Consider the following 27,169-nt stretch of genomic DNA (forward strand, 5'->3'; position numbering starts at 1 on the left):
ATTAAATAGAAAACCCTCTCATCAAGCAGAATTACGAATCAATAAGGGTTGAACAAGCCACCCTCTTATCATATCCCAAAAACAGCACATACTGTCACGATCAAATTTTCGTGGATGGTTAATGATAGTTCGAGAATAAATAATCATCAAAAATACCCAGGTGCACTGCCGTCGAAGGGGTTAAAATAGCCACCCTCTTATCATATCTTTAAAACCGCACATACTATCAAGATCAAGTTTTCGTGGATGGTTAATGATAGATCGGGAATAGGTAAATAATCAACAAAAATACCCAGGTATTTAATATTGTAATTTTTTAATTACATTTCATTCAAAAAGAATATCACCACTTTGAACATCTGAATTTTAATTACAGAAACAAATAGAACCATAGGTTATATCAGAATGAAAAGTATTAAAATTTTTTTCACTAGAAAATAGGTTCCCGGATGTTCAATATTTATTTATTATCCCTCTCTGGTTCTGGGCCCTCAACAGGCTTGCGCCCAATTACAGAGTGACCCGCATAATGCTTTTTAGAGGTACCTCTGCAGAAGGTCTTAAGTTGGTCTATACTGCTCCTGTATTTACCTTCCCAGATAGCACAAGGACATACAGTGGACGTCCAAGAGACGTCTGTATTGATCACTTTTCCGTCCATAGCCTGTCCACAATTGGTCCAGTTATGAGATTTTTTTGGTCCAAAATTAGTCTTTTTGTCAACAAATTGGACGTCCACATTACATACATTTTGTACGTACATAATACATTATATTAGGTCATACCATGTACGTACAATGTATATTCAGTATGGACCGAAGCTGGAGGTCATGTTTGATTGCTGCTGCCGACTGATCTATGGTCAGTATACTAAAGCGGTTGCCTCAGTGAAAGCAGTTTGTAAATGCCTGGCGTAATTCCAAATGTAAAAAAATGAATCGCATAGTTATTAGCTGATTTGTGTGTTGTATGTCAAATTGATTAGCTAATATGATATGGGTTTAATTTTTTTTACATTCAGAGCTACGTCACATTTCTATAAACTTCTGCGAATGAGGCAACCGTTTTAGTAAACAGACCGTGTGCTGTCTGGCGTTTTCCCTCAAAACTGAAGAGTCGAATGCTGAAGCATTATGCTTCCCATTGTTTGTTGAATATAGAAATTATTGTTTTTAGTTAACTTGATATGGAACAAGAAATTAAGAAATTTTATTTTAACTGTTACATACAAATTCAAAATAAATCTTATATAGATGTAGTGTTGGGTGAAAACTAAAAACAATATATTTTAAATATGAATTAATTTATTTTAAAAGTTAGGTCGAAAGAAGATAAAAGTAGACTTATTCTTTTTCATTTTTTGCCCTCTCTGCAGCTCTTTTAAGCCATTTCGAGATCTCCACCTCTACATCCTTGACAGTAGCTTGTTTATGAAGATGCATAGCAGATTCTACAAGAAATGTTATATAGTATAATTAGGTATTTATACCTTATGCAGCACAAAATGTACCTATCAACAAATTATTCATCTTAAGAATTTTAAAAGATTCTTTCTGTCGCTTTCCCAAGTAGCTGAACTTTGATGCGAAGCTATTTGTAATTAATGTTCTCCCAGCCCTATAAATAAAGTCATACAAATGCTTCCCTCCTAATTGAGATACTTCATGAACCTACAATTAATAATGCAATGTATATAAATTTGCAGCAATTCAAGAACTACTCACTGCTTTTTTAAATGCTTTCTCATTTTCAATGAAGTAAGCTTCAAATTCTTTTAGCTTCTCGACACCATCAATGGGTAGGTTAAATTTAAGGGAAATGGATTCCGCATCTCCTGTTTCTACGTCAACCTGATGGTTTCTCAATAATACAGTCTCCATTTTAATTAAACTTTCCTTTATGTCCGTTACTACCAGCTGTAATAACTCTTGCTTTCTTGTGAGCCTTAACAATAGGTCTGCAATAGTAATCATAAACCAGTGGAGTACAAAAGAAAAAACTTATTTTAGCACTTACTATAAACATCTTTAACTCCAATTTCTTTTTGATTTGGTGTTTCTAGTGTATGGACAACGGTTTTGTCACAATTTTTGTCAAGCATAGGCTGTTGTACTTCGATATAAGTAGGTTGTTGATCATTGCGCACTTGAAAAGTGTTTGCATTTATTTTTTTAAATTATAGGATATATTATAGGAATACCTTTTTGAGTTTTTCTACAAATTGGAGATGGAGCCATAAATTTTGAGGAAGATCCGTTAGGATTTATATCTTGATACGAATCAGAATCAATTGCACCTTGAAGTGAAGACGAATCTTCTACATTGTTAATCAATTTCTCTGTAAAAGCAAATTGCAGTTAAAAATCCTGATAACAATAAAAAAGATTTCAAATTTTTATTGATTATAGTTTTATTACACAAATATATATACCTTGCAATCATAACATGAACATTACTTACGGATGAATGCTGGCTCAGGTGGTGGATCTGGGAGTGATACAGCTTCATAATCATCTAAAAAAGAATTTTCGTTTATTAGTAATACAAAATTATAACACAATATACCATAAATATTGTTACGAAAAGGTATAATGGTAAATTCTTGCCATGTTTCACTAGGCATTTCACTTTTCTCAATGGCCTCTATTAACTTTTTGCTGTTTGGTGGGTATGGAGGCCATTTACATTTATTACCCACTAACCATCTAGATGGTACTGCCTCAACCGCATCATTGTCCTCGGGAAATTTTATTACGGACCATGTTACTTTTGCAGACATGATCTCTATGATGAATTACTGTAAATAAATGCCAAAACAAGTATTTTTCCACAAATAACAAAGTGTACTTATAAGCGACAAAAACAAAAACAATGCTCACAGCTAATAAAACAATAACTAAAAAAAAATTTTTCAACAAAAGATTCAAACTTATAAAAAACTAATGTAAAAATGGAAACACAGCAATTTTATCATTTACAATAACCTTAACAAGTTTATTCGAAATGTTCTTAATATTCCATATATTAAGGGATCCTTCCCCACTTACAAAATATATTCCCAAGGATGAAGATTTGCAAGGTTTTAGATACACATCACTTCTTTCCATGTACTTGAACCCGATAATAAATAACTCGTCATCCTTTGAAACAAAGTTTTTAATACATATAACGTTACCATCATTCAGACAGCAACAATTATCACCCATTGAAAGCTTCAAGGTGTAATTTTGAAATTGAATTTGCTTATATTGTGTCAATACGCCGTTACCAATTAAAGGTCCATTATTGTGTTCCATACTGGGTATAGGATAGCCACAGCAGAAAGAATTTTCTACAATTACACAAGAGTCTTGCTCAAACTTTCTTTTAATAATTTGGGATAAGGGTTTGTCACCTTTTCTAATAATCCTTTTGAATGACTGGAGATAATTTTCTAAGGGAAAACTGCAAAAGTTTTGCAAAACTCCAAATTGTTTGCTATCTGCAAAAATGTGAAGTAAATTATGTATATTGTGTGATACATTTTGTTCGCCATAGATAAGTATAAATGTTTTTACAAAATATTTAAGTAATGAATCACTATAATCTCCGAAGTGCGATAACAGCTTTGTGTTGGATAAAATTAAAGTAGCTATATGCAGGCTTAAAAAATTTGTGTACATATCTAGCGATAATATTGAACGCAGAATAACTGGGCCTGTATATAATAAAAACTGCCGATATTCTGTTGCTTTAAATCGATTTACTTCAGATAAAGATCGCGGTTTACGAGCAAATTCACAAGGTGAAAATGGTCTTTGTTTAATTAATGCTTGTGATATATTTTGAACTTTTATGTGCTGCAATTTTGTCGGTGGTTTTCCAGTAACCCACATTAACAAAAGCTTTCTCATCACACCTAAACAAATGAGGTGCATATAATCCAATGGAAAAGCAGCTATCATATTAAGACCAGGAATTTCTCTACCTTGTTTCGGAATTCTTGGTTTGTTCGATGTTTAAGGTTTGCTATTTGGGGAAAACACACACGATTTTCTACAAAATTACCTACTGTGTAACATTTTGTACAGGAACTGTAACCAGCGTGACCTTTCGTCTTTTTTATAAACGCCTTTGCTGGAGCGTCACAAACAAATGCTGCTATTTCAAATGGAAATATTTTACCATTAAAAGTAAAGCCGTTGTTTGTTAAGAAAATTGCTTCTTGAACAAAATCATTTAAAAATATATTTGGTTCTTTAGGTTTGTCAAAACCTTGATAAACACCAATTAATTCGACATTGTTAACATTACCTTGTAAATTACACAAAATTAGCCAGAGCTGATTGCTGCTACTTTTTTCAATAGGCAGACCATCGATATTAACACATATCTTAATTCCACTGGCAGGTGTTAAATGGGCTAAATTATTCTTAGCCAACAATTTTGTAACTGCTTTAATAATTCCAATGTGGAAGTACTGACCTGGTTCAATTGTTTTGATATGCAACTGTCGAGGTGTGTCAAGTAATGTTCGTGCATTGCTTGGGAGTGTAGCATCAAAAAACATTTTTAGCAATAGAAGTAATGCATTTAATGCGACATGAGGTATATTAAATTTAATGGCCCAGCAAGCTAAATGAGACTGAAAATTTTCACTGGCATGATCATTAGTAGTGGTAGGGAAATTAAACGTGGATGACTCTGGAGACGAATCACGAACGTTATTATTAGATTCAGTATCGGAACTAAATAACGAAAATTCATCACTATGCACTTCCACGTCAATACTGTCATCAACTACAGAATGTAAGGGTTCTACATTGCTAATATCATCAATAATAGCTAACGAATTGGGTACATCAAGATCGGAATTGGGTATATTATCAGCCACTTGCGGGACATCATAAGAAATCATTTCGTCGGCCAGATCGGTTCGTGTTCTCGCAATTCGATACTGGCTCCGAGATGCACAAACAGAATTTCTCTTTCGGGTACGTTACGCTAACAAGCTCCCCAGGTATGATCATGAAATTGATAGAAATGGATAGAGGACACTTTAATAACACGTTTAGAATAAAAAAATTTGCGGAAGAGGGCCTAAATTTTCCACAATCTTAATTAAAAGTTCACCTCATTTTCTGGAAATCTGGTGTTATTTTACGTATATTTTGTAATTCTTAAGTTGGCGAAACTGAAAAATTTTATGTGACAACTCTTTTTCCACTAATAAACACAGGTGACAGTAAATTTGTGTAGGGGGTTATGTTAACTTCTTCGTCTACTAAAATGAAATGTGCTGGATTTAACGTGTATATTAATAGAATGTAATAAAAGTAGTACAACAGGTATAATATACAATACAATTTTAGGTTTTGTTCGACTTAAACACCAAATAAGCGACACTTCCATGTGACTGACATTTTAATAACACCACTTTTTGAAACTTATACAATCTAAACTTGAATGCATCAGGGAAGAAGGATGTCGTAGAGAAGGTTGCATGTGGCAAAAATCGATTTCTTGGTATCGCTCACCGAGAGGGGAAACCCGGGCACTTCCTGCATGTTTCATATGAATCGCTGCTTAGCATCCACCGCCTAATACGTTCGAGAGGGGAAGGAACATCTCTCGCATTTCCCATGGATCGCAGCTACGTTAGCGATCGCCGCTTAACTTGGAACGCCTTTTTCGTATCCATCGCCGCTTAACTTGGAACGCCTTTTTCGTATCGATCGCCGCTTAGCATCCACCGCCTAATACGGTCGAGAGGGGAAGGAACATCTCTCGCATTTTCCATGGATCGCAGCTATGTTAGCGATCGCCGCTTAACTTGGAACGCCTTTTTCGTATCGATCGCCGCTTAACTTGGAACGCCTTTTTCGTATCGATCGCCGCTTAGCATCCACCGCCTAATACGGTCGAGAGGGGAAGGAACATCTCTCGCATTTCCCATGGATCGCAGCTACGTTAGCGATCGCCGCTTAACTTGGAACGCCTTTTTCGTATCCATCGCCGCTTAACTTGGAACGCCTTTTTCGTATCGATCGCCGCTTAGCATCCACCGCCTAATACGGTCGAGAGGGGAAGGAACATCTCTCGCATTTTCCATGGATCGCAGCTATGTTAGCGATCGCCGCTTAACTTGGAACGCCTTTTTCGTATCGATCGCCGCTTAACTTGGAACGCCTTTTCCGTATCGATCGCCGCTTAACTTGGAACGCCTTTTTCGTATCGATCGCCGCTTAACTTGGAACGCCTTTTTCGTATCGATCCCCGCTTAACTTGGAACGCCTTTTTCGTATCGATCGCCGCTTAGCATCCACCGCCTAATACGGTCGAGAGGGGAAGGAACATCTCTCGCATTTCCCATGGATCGCAGCTACGTTAGCGATCGCCGCTTAACTTGGAACGCCTTTTTCGTATCCATCGCCGCTTAGCATCCATCGCCTAATACGGTCGAGAGGGGAAGGAACAAAACATGTAGGGAACTGCTTACTACTATTATGATATAATTAAAAACACATGTAGAATACTTGTACATCATTATTTAATGTTTATTATATCGTGAAAAAATAACATAACCTCTTAAGAAATTAAAGTTGGCACCGAGGAATTTTAAGAACACTATAACCAACTTAAAATCAACAATGTAATTTGAATAATATAACCTCACTTACGACGAAATGAAGTGAACTTTGAATGAAGATTGTGGAAAAAGTAAGGCTTCTTCCGCAAATTTTTTAACTGATAACGTGTAATTAAGGTGTCCTCTATCCATTTCTATCAATTTCATGATCATACCTGGGGAGCTTGTTAGCGCAACGTAACCTCTCTTTCTTTTAGAAGCCATTATAAAAAGAAATCGTACTTATGCACTTACCGCCAACAAATTTGAGGTTACGTACAAAATACACCGCAAAAATACTTCATACAGCGCCTGCAACAAATTATTTAAATTAATTCCTCATTTTAACTACTTGCAATTATTATTTATTTACCTGTACAAGTGTTGTAATCCTGAAAATTACCGCCAACAAATTTGAGGTTACGTACAAAATAAACCGCGAAAATACTTCATACAACGCCTACAACAAATTATTTAAATTCATTCCTCATTTTAACTACTTGCAATTATTATTTGTTTACCTGTAAAAGTGTAATCCATAAAATAACTACACTACAACAAAACAAAGCATTAAACAAATGGAACCTGTAAAACACGTAACGGGACGAGTGTCGAGTTCTACCAACTACGAAAAAATTAGCCGCCGCTACCAACAGTGTAAACTGTAAACGCGAATAGTAACACAAACCGAAGATATGGCCATTGAATTTATAACTATCAGAAGCGCAGGTTAAATGGCAGGATATGTGACTGTTTTCAATAGTTTAAATTACAAGACGTAGATGTCTCTACCATCGAGAAAGATGAATAATAATGTCAGTTTTTTTACCTTTGTTAATTATTATACAGGAATCTGTAATGAACCCACTATCTCGATTTGTAATTGTTGTATACAGAATTCTAGATACCCAAGAAACGTACCTACTTATAAGGCATTTATGTGGCACACAGGATGTTGAATGACGTAAGATAAACATTCTTCCTTTCATGAATCGTGACCTTACTTAACATTCCTTAAGGAAGATTGAATTACATTTGAACAGGAAAGCAAAAAATACGCAGGCATCCTTGATCACTGTAACAGAAATTAAATGTACCTACCTATCTATTCTTAATTTTTGTGTGTGTCGGTTAAACCGTTGCCACCGGTTAAACTACCTAGGACAGGGGTCGGCAACCTATTGAAACGGAAGAGCTAAAAATTACAATTTACAAAATTTCCCAATTCTTAAAGAGCCACAAATAATTTTTGATTCAATATTATAGTTTTTGGCTATATACAGGGTCCTGCAACAGTCCGTCGGTTTTTCCTACATAGCTGATAGATACCTGGTAAAAATATTGGTGGTTGCGGATATACAGAAATTATTTTTGAATGTACAGGGTGTTCCATTTTTACGATGTCAATTAATAACTGATCTTTTTAGATAGAACATCCTGAATATTTGGTTGTTTCAATGCCGTTTGTTCAAAGTGCTATAACTATTCTTTTTCAAATGGAACTACCACTATTTTATTTCGCTATTCGCTTTTGTCTTCTCTTAAATGTTTATAAGGGGTGCCCTGTGCTTAAACTCCGCAGTGTTTAGGTTATTCAATATTTTTCACAAGAGTACCTACTCATTAATTAATTACGTGTTTATACATCGGAGTAGGCTGGCTATAATAAAAAAAACAAAAGAATACCAGAAAGTAAACAAGTGTAAAAAATTAGATAATTATTTGCTGCAAGTATACTTTTGATACAAAATAAGATTAATTAAAAAGGCGAATTTCGAACAAATGAACTAATTTCTTTAGATAAATACGGAGAGCCGCAACTTTATAGGTATCAAAAGAGCCGCAGGTTGCCGACCCCTGATCTAGGATCACACGTCACACCTGGCAATTTTGATACAAAATAAAAAGGTCGTTAACCTCTTTTCTTTTAAATTCTGACGTTTGAAATTTGTTCTCAATGGTTAATCGATAACTTATAGATAATTATCGATTAATAGATAGTGAATCGATAAATTTAAAAAAAATGGTCGACCGGTCAACAAAAAAAGAATTTTTTGCGCATGGGATTTACACAATATATATTCTGACTATAATAAGCAAAAATAAATAAAAAGTGCGATTAAGACATCGAAAATATTTGCTTTTACAAAAGTTACAGCGATTTGATTGAAAGCTTTCAGGGGCGAAAATTAAAGCTGGAATCTTTGTTTTCCCTAAAAAAAAAAGAAAAATGGAGGGTGATATTTTTCCGCGGTTACTTAGCAAAGAGGAAAAAAAAATCCTGGAACAGTTTTAAGGCAATAGTCCATGGTTTCCCGTTCAGTGTTTCCTGGGAAACCATAGAGCTGAAAATTATGACGAGCTGACAGGATTTGGTTTTGTATCATGGGGTATAGAATGTCTCTAAAGAATAAAGATGCACAGGTTACATTCTCATTTAGATCAATTTAAGGATAATATGGGAGCTTATTTGGAATAAGGACAACACTTTCTCGAGACAATGGAACTTAGGCACCTTCCCAAGGCCAGGAAGTTGGAAGCATGATGGAAGATCAGATTCAGTTGAACATGACAAAAACAGCAAAACTGTTCCATTTTTAAACATTTAGACTCTAAGATAAACAAATTATAAATGTAGAAACGTTACCATTTAATAAATCATGCCTATGTAAGTAGGATTCTATAGGTATTTTTTTTTTTTGGTTTTTTGCATTTTTTTCACACAAAAACAAATACATAACCATTTTTTGTTCTAATTCTTATTTGTGGCTATAGAAGCAATAAAAATAAGGTATATATGTCCCATGCTCCCGATGCGATAAACCTATAATTACCGATAATCTATCGATTAATCTGTAGATGTAATTTATCGAAAATGTTAAAGGATTGGTCGATAAACCTATAATTTCCGATAATCTATCGATTAATCTCACAACTAAACTATTAAGATAGATAATTATCGAGAGAATTTTTAACGACATAAACTTTTCAATGTTTAGGTATACCAGTTTACTTCCAACAAAAGCGATGTAAGAGCATTATTGAGTTGCCATATGATCACAATTCACAACCTACTGCTGTACTCATTTTTGAGGATTATCGTCCACTTGATCACCTTTGATTTCAGACAACTTGAGCATCAAAAGATCCTGTTTTATTTAAATTATCTCTCGCAATATCAATACCAAAAAAACAAAAATGTTTGCGAGTGTACGCATGGATGATGTAATATATCGATTGAGAATATATATCGATGAGATTTATGAAAAAGTATCGATAGTTTTCTCTTGATAATTTCCGCTACTTATTTATTAATCGATAAATATCAGAGATAGACAATTTTCGTGGCAATAATAATCGATTATTATCAGCAGCTAACAATCATTATTAATTATTTTCAAAAGTTATCGATAATTATAAAAAGTTATCGATAATTATCAAACGTTATCGATCATTATCGAAAATTAGCCTTACGATTTATCGATAATTGTCGATTATTATCGAAAGTTAACGATAAGTGATTAAAGTTATCGATAATTATCGATAGTTATCAATTAATGATTAATCGATAATTATCAGACTGAACAGACTTATCGATAAATCGATAACAATTTCATTTATCGCTCAGCTCTAGTAGGTATACGAATTCACGTAAACTGGGACCGATTTATTTGTGCACAATGCTGCATGGTTATAAAAAAAGCTGATTCGAGAAATTTAGTTATCAAATGTGAATGTGGAAATGATGTAGCTGCCTGCTTGCAACGGACAATATTTTGCCTTCAAATTTTTTTTGATCGTTTTTTAATAACAAAATCTCCCGCTTTCAGTAAAAATGTGGAACCTGCCTATTTTACTGCCTGTGAATAGAATGTATGAAATTGCATTCCTTCAAGGACAAGGACTGCAAGCTTCGTTCGTCTAAATGTATTATTATTTACATTACAAATTTACGCAATGCTTCTTAAGGGATCTATTTTTAGAACATTCCAATCCTATTTATAAAACCATTCCAATGATAACACAAAAAACATCCGGAGTTCCTGACATCTGACGATTAAAAAGGAAAATATTCGAATGGTCAAAATAAATGGTTTGTAATGCTGCCATCTAATGTCAATGTAACGCTCCACTTTCGATCGCCCACGGACTTTCAAACGATCGAACTGCTCCTAGCGGCGGCCAGTTGGCACATGGTCACAAACTGTTATATGGGATCCGCGCTTCTGATAGTTATAAATTCAATGATATGGCGTACACTGAACGAACGGTGTTGTACCAACATATAGGACGTCTTAACACGTACGTACGATGGATGTACAAATTTGGTCATAAGTCTTACGCAACAACAATAACTCATAAATGGACGTACACGGTACATACGTGTACCTTACGTACATGGAACGTGTGCTGTTGTACGTATGATGGAAGTACATATTTAGTCCAAGGACGTATGTACTAATAACAGCTTAATAACGGACGTACATAAAACGAACTGTGCTATCTGGGTTACGAATTAGGAAAACCTAATTCGGAGTAGCCGGCAGAATGCTCGAAACTGGTCTAAGGTAATTTCCATCTCTACCACAGATGAAAAATTCACCTCAACCCAGGTTCGAACACCCGACCTCCGGATTTATAACTTAACGCTCTACCATTGAGCCATAATGCCGGCCCCACTCGAGAGATATCGATACGATTATACTCCTTCTGTATGAATTGTTTAATGTTTATATCAACGTTTGATACACCATCTATCAGGAGGTGGAACACCGTACTTTGTTTGAAATGCACACTGAACAACTGTCGTCAATAATAAATTATTAACTTTTTGAGAGTAAATACTTTTTTTTATTAAACCACAAGATTAATTTTTAAGGGTGGAAATATTCTGAAAGAATGTGCCTAAGCCTCTAACAATCATTACTCATCTCATCTGAACCAAACTTTACTCACTTTAAGCTTTAATATGTAGTTTTATGGGTTCTGGAAAAAAGGAATAGGTTTCACCCCTAAAAATGAAGAGCGCCCATCGGCATAATATAGATTTTGAAGTGGAGGGTAAGTTGAACGTAATTCCAAATTTCCATGCAAATCGATGGATTTTGAAAAAATTGCCAGGTTTTATACTTATTTTAAGCTTCGTTTCATGTACTAATTACAATACCTATTCTTAAATTCTGAGAGTCTATAAAGGAAACTAAATATATTTTTGTTTTTCATTCTTTTGCAGATTAAAGAAGATGACATTGTCTCGAAGATGGTTTGCCAAAGATGTTGCGAAATTGCAGTTAAACTGCATAGGTACCGTTCCAATGCTCTTAATAATGACAAATTGCTAAAGGTAATAACTTAATTTACAATGTTTAGATGTCACATGTTTTCTTGTAGGCACAATATGGAATACCACAACAGTCACCGACCGAGGCATCGACTGAAAGTCCTTTCAGTTTGTCTAATGGGCACACCAAAATGGAAGATGAAACTGATTCCTCCTTGCAGAGCATTATCAATGAGAAATGTGAAATGAAAGGCGTTCAGCAAGAACCCGCGAAAATATGCAAAGATGTAGCACCAGAACCAAAACCTCCACGTGTAATTTACAAGCATCCCTCGGTGCAGAAATTATATAAATCGTACCCTAATCTCATTGTTTCACAGAAAATCTTTTCTGACGACTTATCACCTGTGATATCATTAGATGAATCTGAAGTATCAGATTGGTACGAGAGCCAATTGGAAAAAATGAAAAAGAGATTGTCGCATATTACGATTAAGAAAGTTGCTAATGATGATGGCTCTATGGGAAAGTGCAATGGCTCTTCTCACGATATAGTCTCACCAATACCTGCTGTTATAAACAATAACAGTGTGTTAGATAGGCGACCTAGCACAACTTCTACATGTAGTAAAAATGACACATTGTCAAGTAATGATGGAATTAAGTCGGTACAATCCAAAGCATCGGATAATCTAAAATCTAAAAAACCGACTGCTAGAAAAAGTACTACAACAATCGAGGTGAATGTACCCCAAGAAAATCGGAAAAGGAGTTTATCTAGTTGTAGCGGTTGGTCCATGGATGACCACTTTGATGATGCTCTCAGTACTTCTAACCTGTCAATCCATTCGAAAGAGAGCGATAGTGATCAACCTAAGAAAAGGCCTTCCTTGTCATCATCACTTCCTGAAAAAAAAGATATGAGCAGGACATCTTTCGATTCTAAGTTTGATTTCCTTGATGATGTCTTTACAGATGTCAAACCGCATGAAAAACTTTTGTTAAAGACTGAACCTAATTCATCATCCCATTTTAAAATCGATTTAGCAAATGATTTGCCCACTTTTAAAATCAGTTCAGCAATGAATTTGCCTAATTTTTCATCCAATTCTAAAATTGGTTTACCAAATAATTTGCCCACAGAAAAAATCAATTTACTAGACAGGTGGAAGTCGCCTGACGAGAGTTCGTCATCCCAAAAACAGACCCCTGTCATTTTTCAAAGGGCTAGAAAAAGAACTGCTGCACGTGTAGGATCTTCAGCTACAAATAAAATCAGCAAAACTGATAAAGTTGTTAAAAAGAAAAATAAACGATATTTTAATAAGGACATGCTGACTGATTTTAAGGAGCTCGATTCAACGAATCGCAACCACATTGAAAGTAGTTTTGATAGCGATACCGTTTCAACAATCGGTGTGGTGGCTGGCAGATCAACATCGGATCAAGATAGTTTATTTGTATTAACATCCGGAAAGACTTTGGCCGTTTTTATTTGTGCTGTGTGTAGTTTGGTTTGTGATACTAAAAGGCAACTCGTCGACCATGAGAAAACACATCTTACATGCAAATTTTGCAAAGTGAGGATAAAGAATTTGCAACTGCTGATAGAACATCTTAACGACACTTGCATTATTAATGTAAAGAAACATGATGCGCGCATACAATTGCTGCGAGTGGATGATAATCCGGCAATGGTCGAGAAGTATAAAGAAGCTTTTCAGGCTGACACTGCCTTGTATGAAGATCGAGACGAAGATACTAAAGATGAAGGCATAAATCATGATGATACATTTAGTAATGATGATTTTGTTCCTGACCTAAAGGAAGAATGTGATATGAGTTTGATCAAACATGAAGAAGTAAAAATTGAAGATACTAATGAAAATGATATTAATGATATTATTTGCCTGTCTGACAACGAGGAAGAGGATGGTGTTGAATATTCAGTCATTCAAAGGCACACTATCGTACCCGAAGAAGAAGAGGAAATACACATCGACGACGAACTCAAAATAATAAATCGTACCGATGATAACGATATCTTTTTGTTTGATGCAATGCAAAGACATCATTCTAGCGAAACAGAAATGATTAAAACCCTATTCAAAAAATATTATCACGGATTAATCAAATTTGACAAACGTTGTCAGACATTCAGAAACACAAATAGATGTGTGAGACGTACATCGAATAATTTAATTCTTCTGGAACGCATGCTCTCCGAGTTAACCGTTTACATTGTAGCAGTCAGTGTGGAAAGCCGACCCAACATAACTGCGCGCTTCAATACTCCCCAGCCGCCGGCTACACGTCCGTTAGAGTACTGGGGACACAAAAAAACCACATGCATAGTCAAACCGATTAAAAGCAAACCCAGTCCCGTTAAATCCAGTGTTGCCGAATCTAAATTGCATGCAAAGCGACCACTTATTGAAACAAAACACATATTAGCAAATATGTCGATAGAAGAAAAAATTATTCCATCACAAATTTCTACTACACAAGCCAAGCCAATTTTGACTTCTAGCTCTAGCATACCCACTTCACTTCAAGTAGTCAATCCATTACCATCCAATTCTTCAACTTCAAGCCCTTTCCAACAAGTATTCATTACTTCTAGCAACATTTCATCAAATACAATAGTCAGTAGCGTTCCTATCTCATTAGTTCCAACTCCTACTGTACAATTACTTCCTAGTGCAAACGTAAATCTTATAAGCACAGTTACCAAAGCTTTAGTTCCGGTTTCTTCCACCATTTCAACGTCGATCGTCTCCAATTTGATTCAACCTTCAAACCCATCGACGTCGGGAATTGAAAATAACAGTGTAATAACTAATAATGTTACACAAAAGAATAAATTTGTGCCGATCGCACCGAAACCTGACAAAAACCACCTTAACTCATCTATATCTGATGCTACAAATACTGCCAACAAGGTGCAAAAAATTGAAGAAGTGAACCTCTAAAATAGGACAAAGTGTGTATTATTTATGTTTACAATTTTAGTACCTAGTATAGAATTATAATTTATGTTATTAAACTTATGCCATTCTGCGTAGATTTTAATTTTGTTAATCATTTATACCAAACACATACTTTCTCATCACATTTAATATACAGAAAGACACTCGCAAACAATATTTTATTTTACCATACACCATCTGACGTCAGAAATTTAGGTAGACCTATTATTAATAGTGTTAATTATAATTGGGAAATTTTAATTATTTTTTATATCTATAATTTACTGGTACAATTCCTCACATTAATATCGCGCCACGTGGACGTGTTCCTGGCCGGCAATCGATTGTTTCATGGGTAAACAATTTTAGGGAACTGGTGATGTGAAGAAAAAAAAAATTAAAATGAGTACGGAATGCACATTGCGTGGCTATGACTGAGCGACCATTAGAAAAGTATGCCTCGACGCCGAACGCGCGTTCCGCCTTCGTCCACTCCATGATGGTGACTACACCACGCGGCGGAAAAACTTTATATGCCCTTCTCTCAAATATACCTATTCCCACTTTCGTCAGAGCAACCGTCGCCTAAGGGCGCCGAATACAAATCGGGAAGTTCCTCTGCCCCACCCTGTATATGTTTCCTAATTAAGTTCATAAGTAATTTTTCGGTAAAACGATTATATAGGTAGGTAGAACAATTTCTTTGATGGTGCACAATTTTTTAATATAATTTTAAAGTGAAAAGAAGAAAATTAAGTAATCTATCAACTAAAAAGCTGAATGAAGCATGTTTATGGTGTGTACAGTGATACGAATCAATAGTTACCCAGCTTCTCTTAGTGCTAGTATTTTGATGGTAAACCTCTGTATCCTGTATCTAAACATGGTCCATTTCTTGAGACAACAGTAAGTACATTAACTTCTTTTTTAAAAGTAAATTTTATTGACAGATTTTTTGAATGTAGCCAAGCAACAAAGTACAGAGAACAAATTATGGTATCAAAGGTAGAAAAACATAAGGTAAGTTCATAGCTCTCCGTTCATACGTTTCCGTTTGTCCGTTAGCCAATCAGAAGACAGCAAATTTTTAAATCGTACGTCGTCCGTTTATGACGGAAAAGTTGGTTGAAGTTGAACATTTACGTTTCCGTTGGTCCGTTTTTAACAAGAGTGAGGTTATGTTTGGTACGTTAACAGTGTTCGCCTATTCGTTCTTCACGGTAATAATCAGATAGCAACGTGTTCTTACTTTCGTACCATTTTTACATACTGAAAATCACGGAGGGTACAGTACAAAATAAAATTTAGGTTATGGTTATACGTTGCAAATGTACAATGTGGACGGATTGCTATGAACCTTAACAAAATGTATTATCCGCTTGACGGACCAACGCAATGGATAGCTATGAACCCACCTTTACACGTAACAAATCCAAACTGTAGGAAAATCAAGTCAGATCTTTTAAATCAGTTTCAGGTCGGCTGAAAAGGGAGTATTGCCAAAGAATACTTAAAAATTACCCACTATTCTCCCATCTTCTTGTTTACAGAAGCTTTGTTAATTTAAACAAATTGTTAATCCTTCAAATCGTTTTGATTAAAACTTACCAAGTAATCTAAAGTACTAGCTCCAACAAACCTCGCTACATAACAGTTTTATAAATGCAATATAAATGTGTTACTTTATTAGTAACATGTTATATAACAAGCAGATAACATGTAAGTTGCTAGTAAATTGTAATTTCCCACTCAGCACAACATAACCAATATATAACAGATAAATCACATGTGATAAAACATCAACATTGTTGCAATGTAACGGGTTTATAACTGTTACTTTGTTGCAATGTAACAGGTTTATAACTGTTTGTACCAATACATTGCAACTGTATAACTTCTATGTAACAAGCACATAGCATTATACAGTCGCATTTGCTATACAGGGTAACCCATATTTTCCACTACTCAAATAATCTGTAAAAAATTGTATTAATAAAAACTTGCAGTAAACGGTATTTATTTCAAAATAAACAAACCAAAATCGAAAGATAAGTACAATTTGAATACATGTTTATATTATCTAATTAAAAAAATGTTCCTAAATTCTAAGTATAAGCTATACAGTATGGCCCATTAGTGCGTGGTTGGAGGATTGTGGGTTTCTTAAAGGACACATTTGAAATTCATTGTTGGAGCATGATGATGGACTTTTACGGCTACAAACTAAAAATATTTTCAACAAAATTGCAATTATTATACAGGGTGAGTTATATCAAAGTTGCAAATGTACTAACCAACGCCGAACGGTCGAAGTTAAACTTTTTTGTGTGTTAACAGGAATCGCTCAGCCAATTTTCAAAATTTGAGTCAAAGGTAACTTGGTTTTTTCAAACGGAACTACCAAGTTTGTTTTATTGCATAAGGTGTAGGATTTGAGTACCTTTCTAACAGTATGAGCATGTCGGTATTCAGCCTTTTACATATGTCTTGTAATTCATCAGTTTCTAATAATCCACAGTGCTTTTCCATTTGCAAAGCCTCTCGATAATTAATAGGCCGTTAAAAATTATAAACACCAATTCAAATTATAAAAACATTTACCCCAAACAAAACAAAATAAAAACTCAAAAACCAAAATAAAACGTCTAAATAAAAAAAAACATTATCTTGAAATGCACTTAATATTACAATAAAACATGTAAAAGATAAATACCAACATGCTTATATCGTTAGAAAAGTAATCAAATTCTACTCTTTATGCAATAAAAAAAAGGGTAGTTCTTTTTGAAAAAATCACGAATTGCGGTTAAACAACTGATTTTAGATATCCTGTGTGAAACATAAAGTCACACTAAAATTGACCAAGGAATTGAAATTTTGTAATAATAGGTATGGGTTCTATTTTAAAAAAATGCAATTGTGATATAAATCACCCTGTATACCTAACAGTTGCAATTTTGTTAAAAATATTTTTACGTTGTAGCCTTAAGAGTCCTTCAACATGCCCCGACAATGAAATATGTGCGTAAATAAACCCATAATCTTCCACCCACGTACTAATGGGCCACCCTGTATAATCATTAATCCACTATTTAAAAATAAAATTCTATAAAACGACCATATCTTAATTATTTCTCGCTGCTGCGCCTTTGGTTTCTCTGGTGAATCTTTGTTTGGCGAAACGAAGCCATTCTCCGCAAAACGTTTCAAACTCTTGTTCTTTCAGTTGCGGAAATGCTAATAGAACAACAGCTAATAACCAAATGCACAAGTTCGGTTCATAAGACAAATATAACTTACCATTTACAATGCTCATGATGGTTAATTTGGAAACTCCAAAATTATTCCGATGCCCCATCCACGAACACTTCATTGCGCATTCATTTGTGAATATTTTCCGTAATAGTCGCACAACATTGTCCTTTGGGCAATTCCCACCAGTGTTTGAAATATATTTCCTCTAAAACAACACAGTACAATATAGTATATATAACTACCATAAAAATTACATTTTCCGTACAAATAAAATTGCTGCTTCTCTGTTGGTCTTTACTAAATTTTCAAAAGAGTTGATTTCCTCAATTGTCCTTAATGGCAAATTGTCTTGAATAACCGTATCTTCTTCATTCAAGGCGGGAGCATTTTTTTCTAATTTTTCCAGTCTGGAGTTAATGTTTTTTAAATTTAAATTGATCGAACCAAACATTCTCTCAATTTTTTGGCAATGCTCTACAGTAAATTATAATATACCATTACAATTATTATATACCATATATTCAAAATATTACCTTTAATAATGCTTTCCAAGACTATTTTGTCAGCTCTCGTGTCGACAGTACTAGACAGTGTAGTGTTATCTGCTATTACGACTGGAGTGTTTTCTATATCAAATTGGCTACAAAAATTCTGATTAGTTCTGGGCCGATTGATACATATAAGCAAACTACCTTAATGGTACTATTTCCCAAGTAGCACAAAATTGTATTTAATATATATTAAATATGTGTGAAAAGATGTATAAAATAGATCTTTAAAATATTCCTAGTAAACTTTTTTCTCATATTAATATAATATTTTTCTTGTATTAAAAAGATATTTAATTCATTCAAAATATCTACAAAATACAAGTTTAAAAAGTATAAAATATATGTTTTTTGTGATTAAAGATATGTTTAATAGATATTAAATACCTCAGAATAATGTATAAAGTATATATTAAATACATTCCTAACATGTGCAAAACATGTATTGAAATAGTATAAAATATCTCTTTTCGTATGATTAAATAGATATTATATATGATATCGAATATATAAAGTACAAATTAAAAACATTTAAAATATGTATAAAACATTTATTAATAAAATATAAAATACCTACATTTTAAGGTATAATTTATATACCTACAGAAAAATATGCAAATAACAAAGAACTTAAAATCGAAATATATAATAAACATAAAAAATAAATGTAAAGGCAAAAAAATTCCAATAGCTAAAAAAAACAAAATATATATATACAATTTATGGATCTTGATCCTCTTGCATTTCTCCAGCACCCGAAGTCGACACACTCGATCTAAACAAATACATCCACATTTAATTCTACGATAATATAAACAAACATATCTAATTCAATTTTCACACACAGGGTCTTCTCTCCATATGCGTGATTAACTTCATTTAAAAAAAATATCCACAAAAATTTACTTGGAAACTTTTTCTCACAATCAAAATGCTCAATGACTTTTGAGGAAATAAAAGACCACATGTAGGAAAAAATCATTATTAAAATGGAATAAAAATTACCTTTTTAAATACAAAGAACCTTGTTGGGCAAGGAAAGATGCTAAGGTGGTTTCAATTTTTTTCCTTAGGTCAGTTTCGTTCTTCCAAACCATCTTCACACATTCTGAAATAACAAGAAACAATTAATATGTACTCTATATTTATTTAGTTATGTTATGTATTACTCAATACAGAGGATTTTTTAACATAGCAATTTATTATTATTATCAAAGATTAAGAAAATCGGATCTCAAAGCCTTCCCCATACATTTATTGTTGTACTATTAAAACACGACTATAGTTTCGGCGATAATCGCCATCATCAGGTGAAGTTAATTATTATTGATGGAAGAAATTGAAGACAGGTTGAAAATGAAAAGAATAGAAGGTGCTGAAGTTACATTTTTGAAAATGTTGGCATATTGGAGATTGCTAAGTGTTGAAACTTAATAGAATTTGAAAATAAATATACTATTGGAGTAGGTATTTACATTAAATTGAAGTGTTTCACTATTAAAAGTTCACATCAAACAATTTCCTACAAGAACAGTGATATGTCAGAATGTCTAGCAAAGACCCAATATAAAAAATATAAACTAGAAAAGAAAAACTTACTGTAAATTAATTCGCACGTGCGCAGCTTGGAGAAACATTCCTTCGGTTCAGCCTGATCCTTTCTCTGTTGGCCTTTCCAACTAAATTTTTGATATAGTGAATGATCCAACAATTGCTTTAAAGCACTTCTAGCACTTTTAGATATATTTGTTTTCTCAATCTTCTGTACCAAAACTTTTGCCTGAAATCAAAAAGACATTCTTAGAAATACTAAAATTACATATAACATTTATATGTATCAACTACTGTACGATAAATAAGAAAATATGGGAAAAGATTACAAATTCACTTATACACCAAAGTGTGATGAATTACTTACAATTGTTGTAGAAAATTCTTTTTCTTTCAACTTTTCCTCAAACGCCTGAAGCTCATCTATGGTTTTCAGCGGCAAACTAAATATCGGCTCCTCGATATCTTCTCCAGGATCCTCAACATTTAGAGCTGGGTCGTTTGCAGGCATTTTACTTGCGATCTCCATACGAATATCTTTTAATTTATTTTGAAAATTATGTACAGTCTCTGAAAATAAAATATATGATTGGTTGTGCATTCACTACAATGCAATGCTTACTTGATAAGTGGCAAAGGCCCAGTGCCAATGATTCCAATGTAATCTTTCCCGATGATACACAAAAGTGTGACTTTTTTGGTATGTCACACTTTTTTTCTGGCACCTGAACCTGTACCTCACGCTCTGGTACTACTAGTTTGGATGTTGAGGGCTCTGCCTGCCGCGGAACCTGATGTTCTGGTAACGCTACTGGTATAGATGGTAGAGTGTTATACAAATTTCTTTTAAATTCTTGGTTCCTTGGAGATTTCCGGGGCGATTTTTTACCCATTTTAGGAGGGGGCGGATATCCCCTATGGCCACCTTCTTCCGATGAAGATGACCGCTTCCGTGAGCGAGCTACCCGTCGACCGGCTCCTCTTTCTTCCGTTTCCGACGCACTAAGACACCGGGCACCTTTCTCTAAACGGATCACATCCATCATGCTACGCTCAAAGTTCTCTAAAATGTATAATAATTAATACAACAATTAGCATCATTTTTTAAATAACTCACCGTAATTTTCTTTATAAATCTCTATGCGAACATGCATCCAATCCTTTTGAGGAGTAGCACAATTTCTTGCCAATTTTGTTACGGTTGCTGCGCCTTTATCAGGGTACAGCGCTGAAGAAGGTGATATGATCCAATTACTCGGGATGGTGTCAAATTCTTCGTCATTATCCCCAATAATTTTTTTAATCACCGTCCACGATATCTGTAAATCCAATAACAAATTCTTAAATACACACCTCAATCAAATACTTAAATATGAAAACTTTTAGTTAAAAAATGTGCTCAACAGTCAACACACTATCGTTAATAAGTACTTTCAAAGTAGGAAGGATACACCCAACGATAACAATTTACTTACTAAATCAATCCATCTTCAATATCCACAAGCGACAAGAAAGGAAGAATAGTATATACAAGTGTAAATGGATTAAAGGTATATAGGTATGTCTAATTATGTTTTTTTTTAATGTTTAAACGCATGTTTATATTGCAAGGCAAAAATGAATAATTTATCGATAATTTATCAGTTGGTGTGAAGTAACGGAAAAACTACATATTCCTCCTCAAATGGTAATCGAACAAATTTAAAAACAATATCTGTCACTCTCCATATTTCTCGATGTGACAAATTATTTACTTTAAATATGTTGAGGTTGGAGCTGGGACATAGTGGTTCAGAGTACAAGTTGCTCTTTTCTAAGTACCTTCTGCCTATTATAACTTCAGATGATAATTCATCTGAAAAAGCAATATTTTCCACGACAATCACATCTCCATTCTGTACACAACAACAATCATCTGCACTGTCAATAGATATTTTAAAAGAATTGAAAATAATCGTTTTAAATTGGGCCTCACGACAAAATGGAAGTAAAGGGCCATTGTGATGTGGGGTTTTAAAACGAGGAAAAGAAATTGGTGGTGACTGTTGATACATATTCTTCAAATGGCTGGACGAAAATAATTCCATTATTCTGCGAGCAATCTGGTGCAAAGGTTTTGCTTTTCCCCTTACTAATTTTTTAAAAATTTGCAGAAAATTTTCAAAAGGGAAGCTCGAAATGTCATTAAGGCTAAAATTATGAATAAATTGACTAAAATGGTCAGCATCATCCACTAAATGTATTAGATTATGAAAATTGTGCGTTATCAATTTAGGGCTGTATAAATTTGATGTTAATTGAACGAAGTGAATTAACAATTCTCTAGCATACTGGCGCATAGTGTGAGATGAACAGAATGATGGACTTAATAACACAGTCATGGCGATATGAAGGCTTATAAAGTGTACATATTGATCTGTTGGCAAAAAAGATTGTTTTAAAACAACTGGAGCATAGTACAAAAGGAAAGAATGCAATTCGGTTGCTTTCCATCTAGGTAATACTTTCATCTCTCTTGGTTTTCGAACAAATTCTGAAGGTACATAATTTTTAAGACTTAACAGGACATCTGACATTTTAATTCTTATTTGGATAGCCAACAAAAATGGTCTGGGACCAAACGTCCACAATGACAAAAGTGTTCTTACAACTCCCAAACAAACGAGATGCATATAGTCTAGGACAAAAGATTTAACAAAATCTAATTGTGGAAGTGCAACAAGGGGTGTAGTACGATCCTCAGGTTGAAAATGTGTGTCAATTCTATCCCTAAAGCCTGCATCGGTTCGCAAAGGACAGTCTAACTGTGTAAATATTCGACGATTTTCAAACGTTTCGCCCTCCACGGTACAACGAGTGCAACTAAAAAATCCTGTATGTGTAATAGTACCTAGAATATAAGCCTTAGCTGGGGCATCGCAGCAAAATCCTAATAGGTTCACATTAATAGTATTGTTATGGAAATACACCCCATTATTCAAAACATCGATTAACTCTTCTAAGAATTGAGTTAGATACAAATTTAAATCATGCGGTTTTCCATCCCCAAAATAAATCCCAATTGGAAATACCTTCTTTTTTAACTCTGGTATCGACAGAACCTCCATCAAAATGGGCCACAGCTCACCTTTGCCACTTTTGAACAATGGCAAACCATCAACATTAAACAATATGTATAGATTGCTGATTGGTTGCGACAATACACTTAATGCAAGATTTAACTGAAATTTTAACCCAAGATGGAAATATTCACCAGGTGGACAAACGATTATGTTTAGGTCATTTCTAGGGGTTTTCAATATTGTCCTGGCATCTGTAGGTAAATTAGAAAAACATTGCGGATGAACTGTTTTTAAACCTTTGCACAATTTTGATAAAGATGAAAGAGATATATTCTCTTCCAAAGCCCAGTGTCTAAGAAACGTGATGGCTGCCGATGGTTTTGTTGGATTACCATCTTCGCTCTCGGATTCATCAGTTGATGTATTTACGTCATCAAATATAACATTAATTTGAGGGATTTCGTGTGCATCCTCAGTATCATCATTTGAATCACTATTGTACAAAACAGGTGAATTGAAATCAAAAATTTCATTTACTACTGTTTCATTACAGTCTCCAGTGGGGTCTGTATTTGAACTACTTTGTGTTTCTTGTGTTAGCGAAACAAAATCAGGATCAATAGGTGAAGATGAGCATAAGGTAGTTGGGTAACAAGATGTGCCTGAACGTGAAGATGGTCCCGGTTCATCACAAAATGACGACGCTTCTGTTGAATCTTCACTTTCATTTAATCGTTTCCATTTGCCAGTTTTGGACAGAAGGTGATATGATTTTCTATGCCGTTTTTTGTCCATAATGAGAAATCATATTAATATTCCTGAAAGTGAAAGTAAAGTCAATTTTGATTCGACCTTAATTTGGGTATAAGCCAACCCCACATCCACATGTAACATACATTTAATACTCGCTTTAAGAGACATTTTATGCAAAGGGTATAATTTATTTTCAACGTAGATGATTCTTATATGTTTATGTGCGAGTTGTGGTGGCATAGTGCAGAAGCAAGCAACTACTGATTTTCATTTGGGATGTGATTTATTACGGCTCGCAACCTCACAAGCTTTCTCATAATTTAGGTGTCGCCAGACAGGCGATGTAGCACTGTATCTAGTAATTCATTATAACCAACTTTATAGTTATTGAGGCAGCGGTTTAGCCAAATTACCTAAATTATAATTATATTCTCGATTTGATTTCTTTCTATGCTGCTCGTGTGGGTACTAAATAGAATCAATTCATTTCATTATGAAAAAATGAGCTCAAAATTCGTCCAATATTGCCACTAATTACATAAGTTCAATTAAACTTCAATATAGAGGAAGTTTCAAATATAAATAGGTATTTGAATATTTTGCCTGCTCTCTGAATATGGTAAATTTGTCAAATTTGTCAGGTAGCATAGCTTTGATCCAATTTCAACATTATCGCAGTGGCAATATGCAGAATTCAACGCATACCTTCGACTACCAACCATACCCACCACCAACTTAAAACTTCCATCAAAGTTCAACATTATCAAACAAGAGTTCAGTTGTAAATCCCCAAGATTTCTAGCGTTGCCCCCAGCATTTCCTTAAATTTCCCCAAATATACTTCCCTATACAAACTTTTTATTTCCATAAAATTTCCTCTTACATTCTTATACGAGGGACAAAAATTTCCCTCGTGATCAACCCATCTAAGTTCTCTACTACATTCTTTAGCAATGGATCAGTCCTAAATTATTTTACAGTCGATACTCTCGCTAACTCACGAGACTACGATTTTTCTGAGTTACGTATAATTCCACTTGGGCATAGTTCGAATTATAGCGGTCTTTCTACTTTCTAAATTAAATTCGACTTACACATGATGCAACAGTGAGATGCTGAACCGGATATGATTCACAGGCACCTTGCGGCCTGTACACTGAGGTTCGTTGAGAAAACTTCAAGATGTAAAGGTAAATACTTCGACTATTATTGAGGTAAAAGGCATATTGATTTCGAATTATCAACTGAACCACAGACCATCAAGGGCACTGAAGGTAGAGGTTATTTATGTTTCTTTTGACTATAGGTAAAATGATAACCATATTATTTCGAGTATGGTTATTTTTTCAACTTAAGACAGGTTTTTCCAAAGGGATTGAAAATAAATTGAGATATTGAGTGATCCATGTTCGAGTTAACGACAGTTGACTGTATTTGTTTAGTTTGAGGTTATGTGCTTAGCGCCTTAAAAATATGACCAAAGTTGCAGCATTTTCAATTAAAAATTATGAATGGTACTTACGTGCTTCAGCTCACCGTCCATCTTTGAAATCACTCAAGTCCTATGTACAAATCACTAAACGTAAAACACTAATTTACGAGCTAATTTATATACAACAATAAAGCAAATACAAGAAGCAAAGTGTAAACTAGTAACATGAAGCCGTGACAATTACAGGTGACACTGTCAAAACAGTATAATTAATAATTATAGCACGGAGTGCACCGCGTCGTTTTGAAGGCTTTCTATTGGCCAGTTTGGAATTTAGCTCCAATATGGCGACCGGAACCAACGACCAATCAAAAACGAGATACCCTGTTGTCGCCACTGTCTCTATAAAGTCACTGTAAACAATACAATAGGGGGTTTGTTGTCGAGTTCGGGAGTTGGGATGGAATGCAAGGTCGTGTTTTGCCAGAAATTCTTATGCAAATTTGTAGGTAATGACTTACGGACAACCCAAACCGCTTTCACTTAAATTACCTACAGCTACACAAAACACTAAACAGTACACAGTACAAAGGAAAGGAACTATAAATGAATCACATAACATCTAGCGTTGAAAATATTTTCCTGGTTTTCACTTATTATTATTATTAGGGAATTCAAAGGTTTAAAATAGGCACTTTAAATATATTAAATAGAACTTTTATTAAAGATTTATATGAAGTTTTATAACGTATTAAATATAACTTTTAAAGGTATTAAACACATTCACCAACTTCTATTAAACACATATCCAAAAATTTAAAAAAAACATGTATTTGTAGGTGATTGTAGAACACCCTGTACAGATTGATTGTGAAGTTAGCAATGTATGAAAAGGACGGAAAAATAGACGTTGTGAAAATAAGTAGTGAATTTATTTAAAATCGACGGCATCCTACAATTTCAGAAGTGGAATTCGTGTTATCCTCGTCCAGTTATTGCTTGGGATATTAACTTATGTTTTAGATATACGTTTTATGTTAGAACGTGGAAGCAGCGTGGAATTAAGGTTACGTTATTCACGTGCATCCAGCTTTATGTTATTACATCCCATACATTATGGCCAATACTGATAGTGAGACCGGCAGTCCAACGCAGGGGATTACTGGCGAAGGTGAACTGAGTAATCAAATGTCAACGATGACGATGGAAGAGGTGATTACGGCTACTGTCCGAACAATGCAATTATCCCCAACACGACAGCAACTTAAGTATTCCAATAAGGAGATAGCGGCTTTGTTACCAACCTTTTCTGGCAAGGACGGTGAAGATGTGGCTAATTGGTTAACCAGAGTCGAAGCGGTGCAGAGAGTATACGCGGTAGCGGATGAGATTATGCAAGTAATTATGGTGACAAAATTGCTTGGAGCAGCATTGGAATGGTATTATTCCAAGGTTGATTATGTTACGATGTCCTTAAGTAGTTTTAAAGTGGAATTACGTTCAATGTTCGCTAGCAGACCAAGTCGTATTGCATTGATGAAGTCCATGGAGGCACGTCGTTGGAGAAAAGATGAGAAGTTCTCCACTTATTTCAATGACAAGGTGGTGCTTGCAAATAAAGTAAACCTGGACCGAGCAGATGTGATCGAGTATGTTATTGATGGTTTCGACAACAGTGTGTTGCAAAGTCAGGCAAGGATGAAGGGGTTCA

The 27,169-nt window shown here is 34.5% G+C and overlaps 3 protein-coding genes and 1 long non-coding RNA gene across 7 annotated transcripts in view; 1 reads left to right on the plus strand and 3 right to left on the minus strand.

Annotated features, from left to right (window-relative positions):
- The window catches only part of LOC116159356, a 56,172-nt gene extending 41,224 nt beyond the window's left edge, over window positions 1-14,948 (plus strand). The window contains exons 2-3 of the mRNA XM_031472320.1: window positions 11,841-11,951; window positions 11,999-14,948. Of these exons, the coding sequence (XP_031328180.1) occupies window positions 11,841-11,951; window positions 11,999-14,860 (2,973 nt within the window). The 3' untranslated portion in view covers window positions 14,861-14,948. The remainder of the gene's footprint in view (window positions 1-11,840; window positions 11,952-11,998) is intronic.
- LOC116159359 lies at window positions 1,188-7,270 on the minus strand. 3 transcript variants are annotated; one of them, XM_031472322.1, is made up of 10 exons: window positions 7,129-7,270; window positions 6,981-7,067; window positions 6,863-6,919; window positions 2,566-2,797; window positions 2,461-2,514; window positions 2,201-2,338; window positions 2,017-2,145; window positions 1,725-1,957; window positions 1,511-1,670; window positions 1,188-1,450 (listed from the first exon to the last, which is right to left on the minus strand). In XM_031472322.1, exons 4-10 carry the CDS (start codon window positions 2,777-2,779, stop codon window positions 1,344-1,346), a joined length of 1,035 nt encoding a protein of 344 aa, XP_031328182.1. In that variant the 5' UTR covers window positions 2,780-2,797; window positions 6,863-6,919; window positions 6,981-7,067; window positions 7,129-7,270; the 3' UTR covers window positions 1,188-1,343. The 3 variants fall into 3 exon arrangements, with proteins under 3 accessions (XP_031328182.1, XP_031328185.1, XP_031328183.1); XM_031472325.1 differs by lacking the exon at window positions 6,863-6,919 and having other exon boundaries at window positions 7,011-7,067; XM_031472323.1 differs by lacking the exons at window positions 6,863-6,919; window positions 6,981-7,067; window positions 7,129-7,270 and having other exon boundaries at window positions 2,566-3,953.
- Window positions 14,949-17,623: 2,675 nt separating the features above from the next.
- LOC116159435 lies at window positions 17,624-18,779 on the minus strand. Of its 2 annotated transcripts, none has more exons than XR_004142987.1 (4): window positions 18,646-18,779; window positions 18,367-18,586; window positions 18,158-18,317; window positions 17,624-18,109 (listed from the first exon to the last, which is right to left on the minus strand). It is a non-coding gene; the product is annotated as an uncharacterized LOC116159435 (long non-coding RNA). The 2 variants fall into 2 exon arrangements; XR_004142986.1 differs by having other exon boundaries at window positions 17,625-18,094.
- Window positions 18,780-19,325: 546 nt separating this feature from the next.
- Window positions 19,326-25,569, minus strand: LOC116159213. Its single transcript, XM_031472165.1, has 7 exons — window positions 25,549-25,569; window positions 21,329-21,551; window positions 20,834-21,274; window positions 20,579-20,781; window positions 20,260-20,440; window positions 19,666-19,768; window positions 19,326-19,435 (listed from the first exon to the last, which is right to left on the minus strand). Exons 1-7 carry the CDS (start codon window positions 25,567-25,569, stop codon window positions 19,381-19,383), a joined length of 1,227 nt encoding a protein of 408 aa, XP_031328025.1. The 3' UTR covers window positions 19,326-19,380.
- Between the last annotated feature and the right edge of the window lie 1,600 nt (window positions 25,570-27,169).

This window comes from Photinus pyralis, unplaced genomic scaffold (assembly GCF_008802855.1).
Source record: "Photinus pyralis isolate 1611_PpyrPB1 unplaced genomic scaffold, Ppyr1.3 Ppyr1.4_LG1, whole genome shotgun sequence".
NCBI classification, from domain to species: domain Eukaryota; kingdom Metazoa; phylum Arthropoda; class Insecta; order Coleoptera; family Lampyridae; genus Photinus; species Photinus pyralis.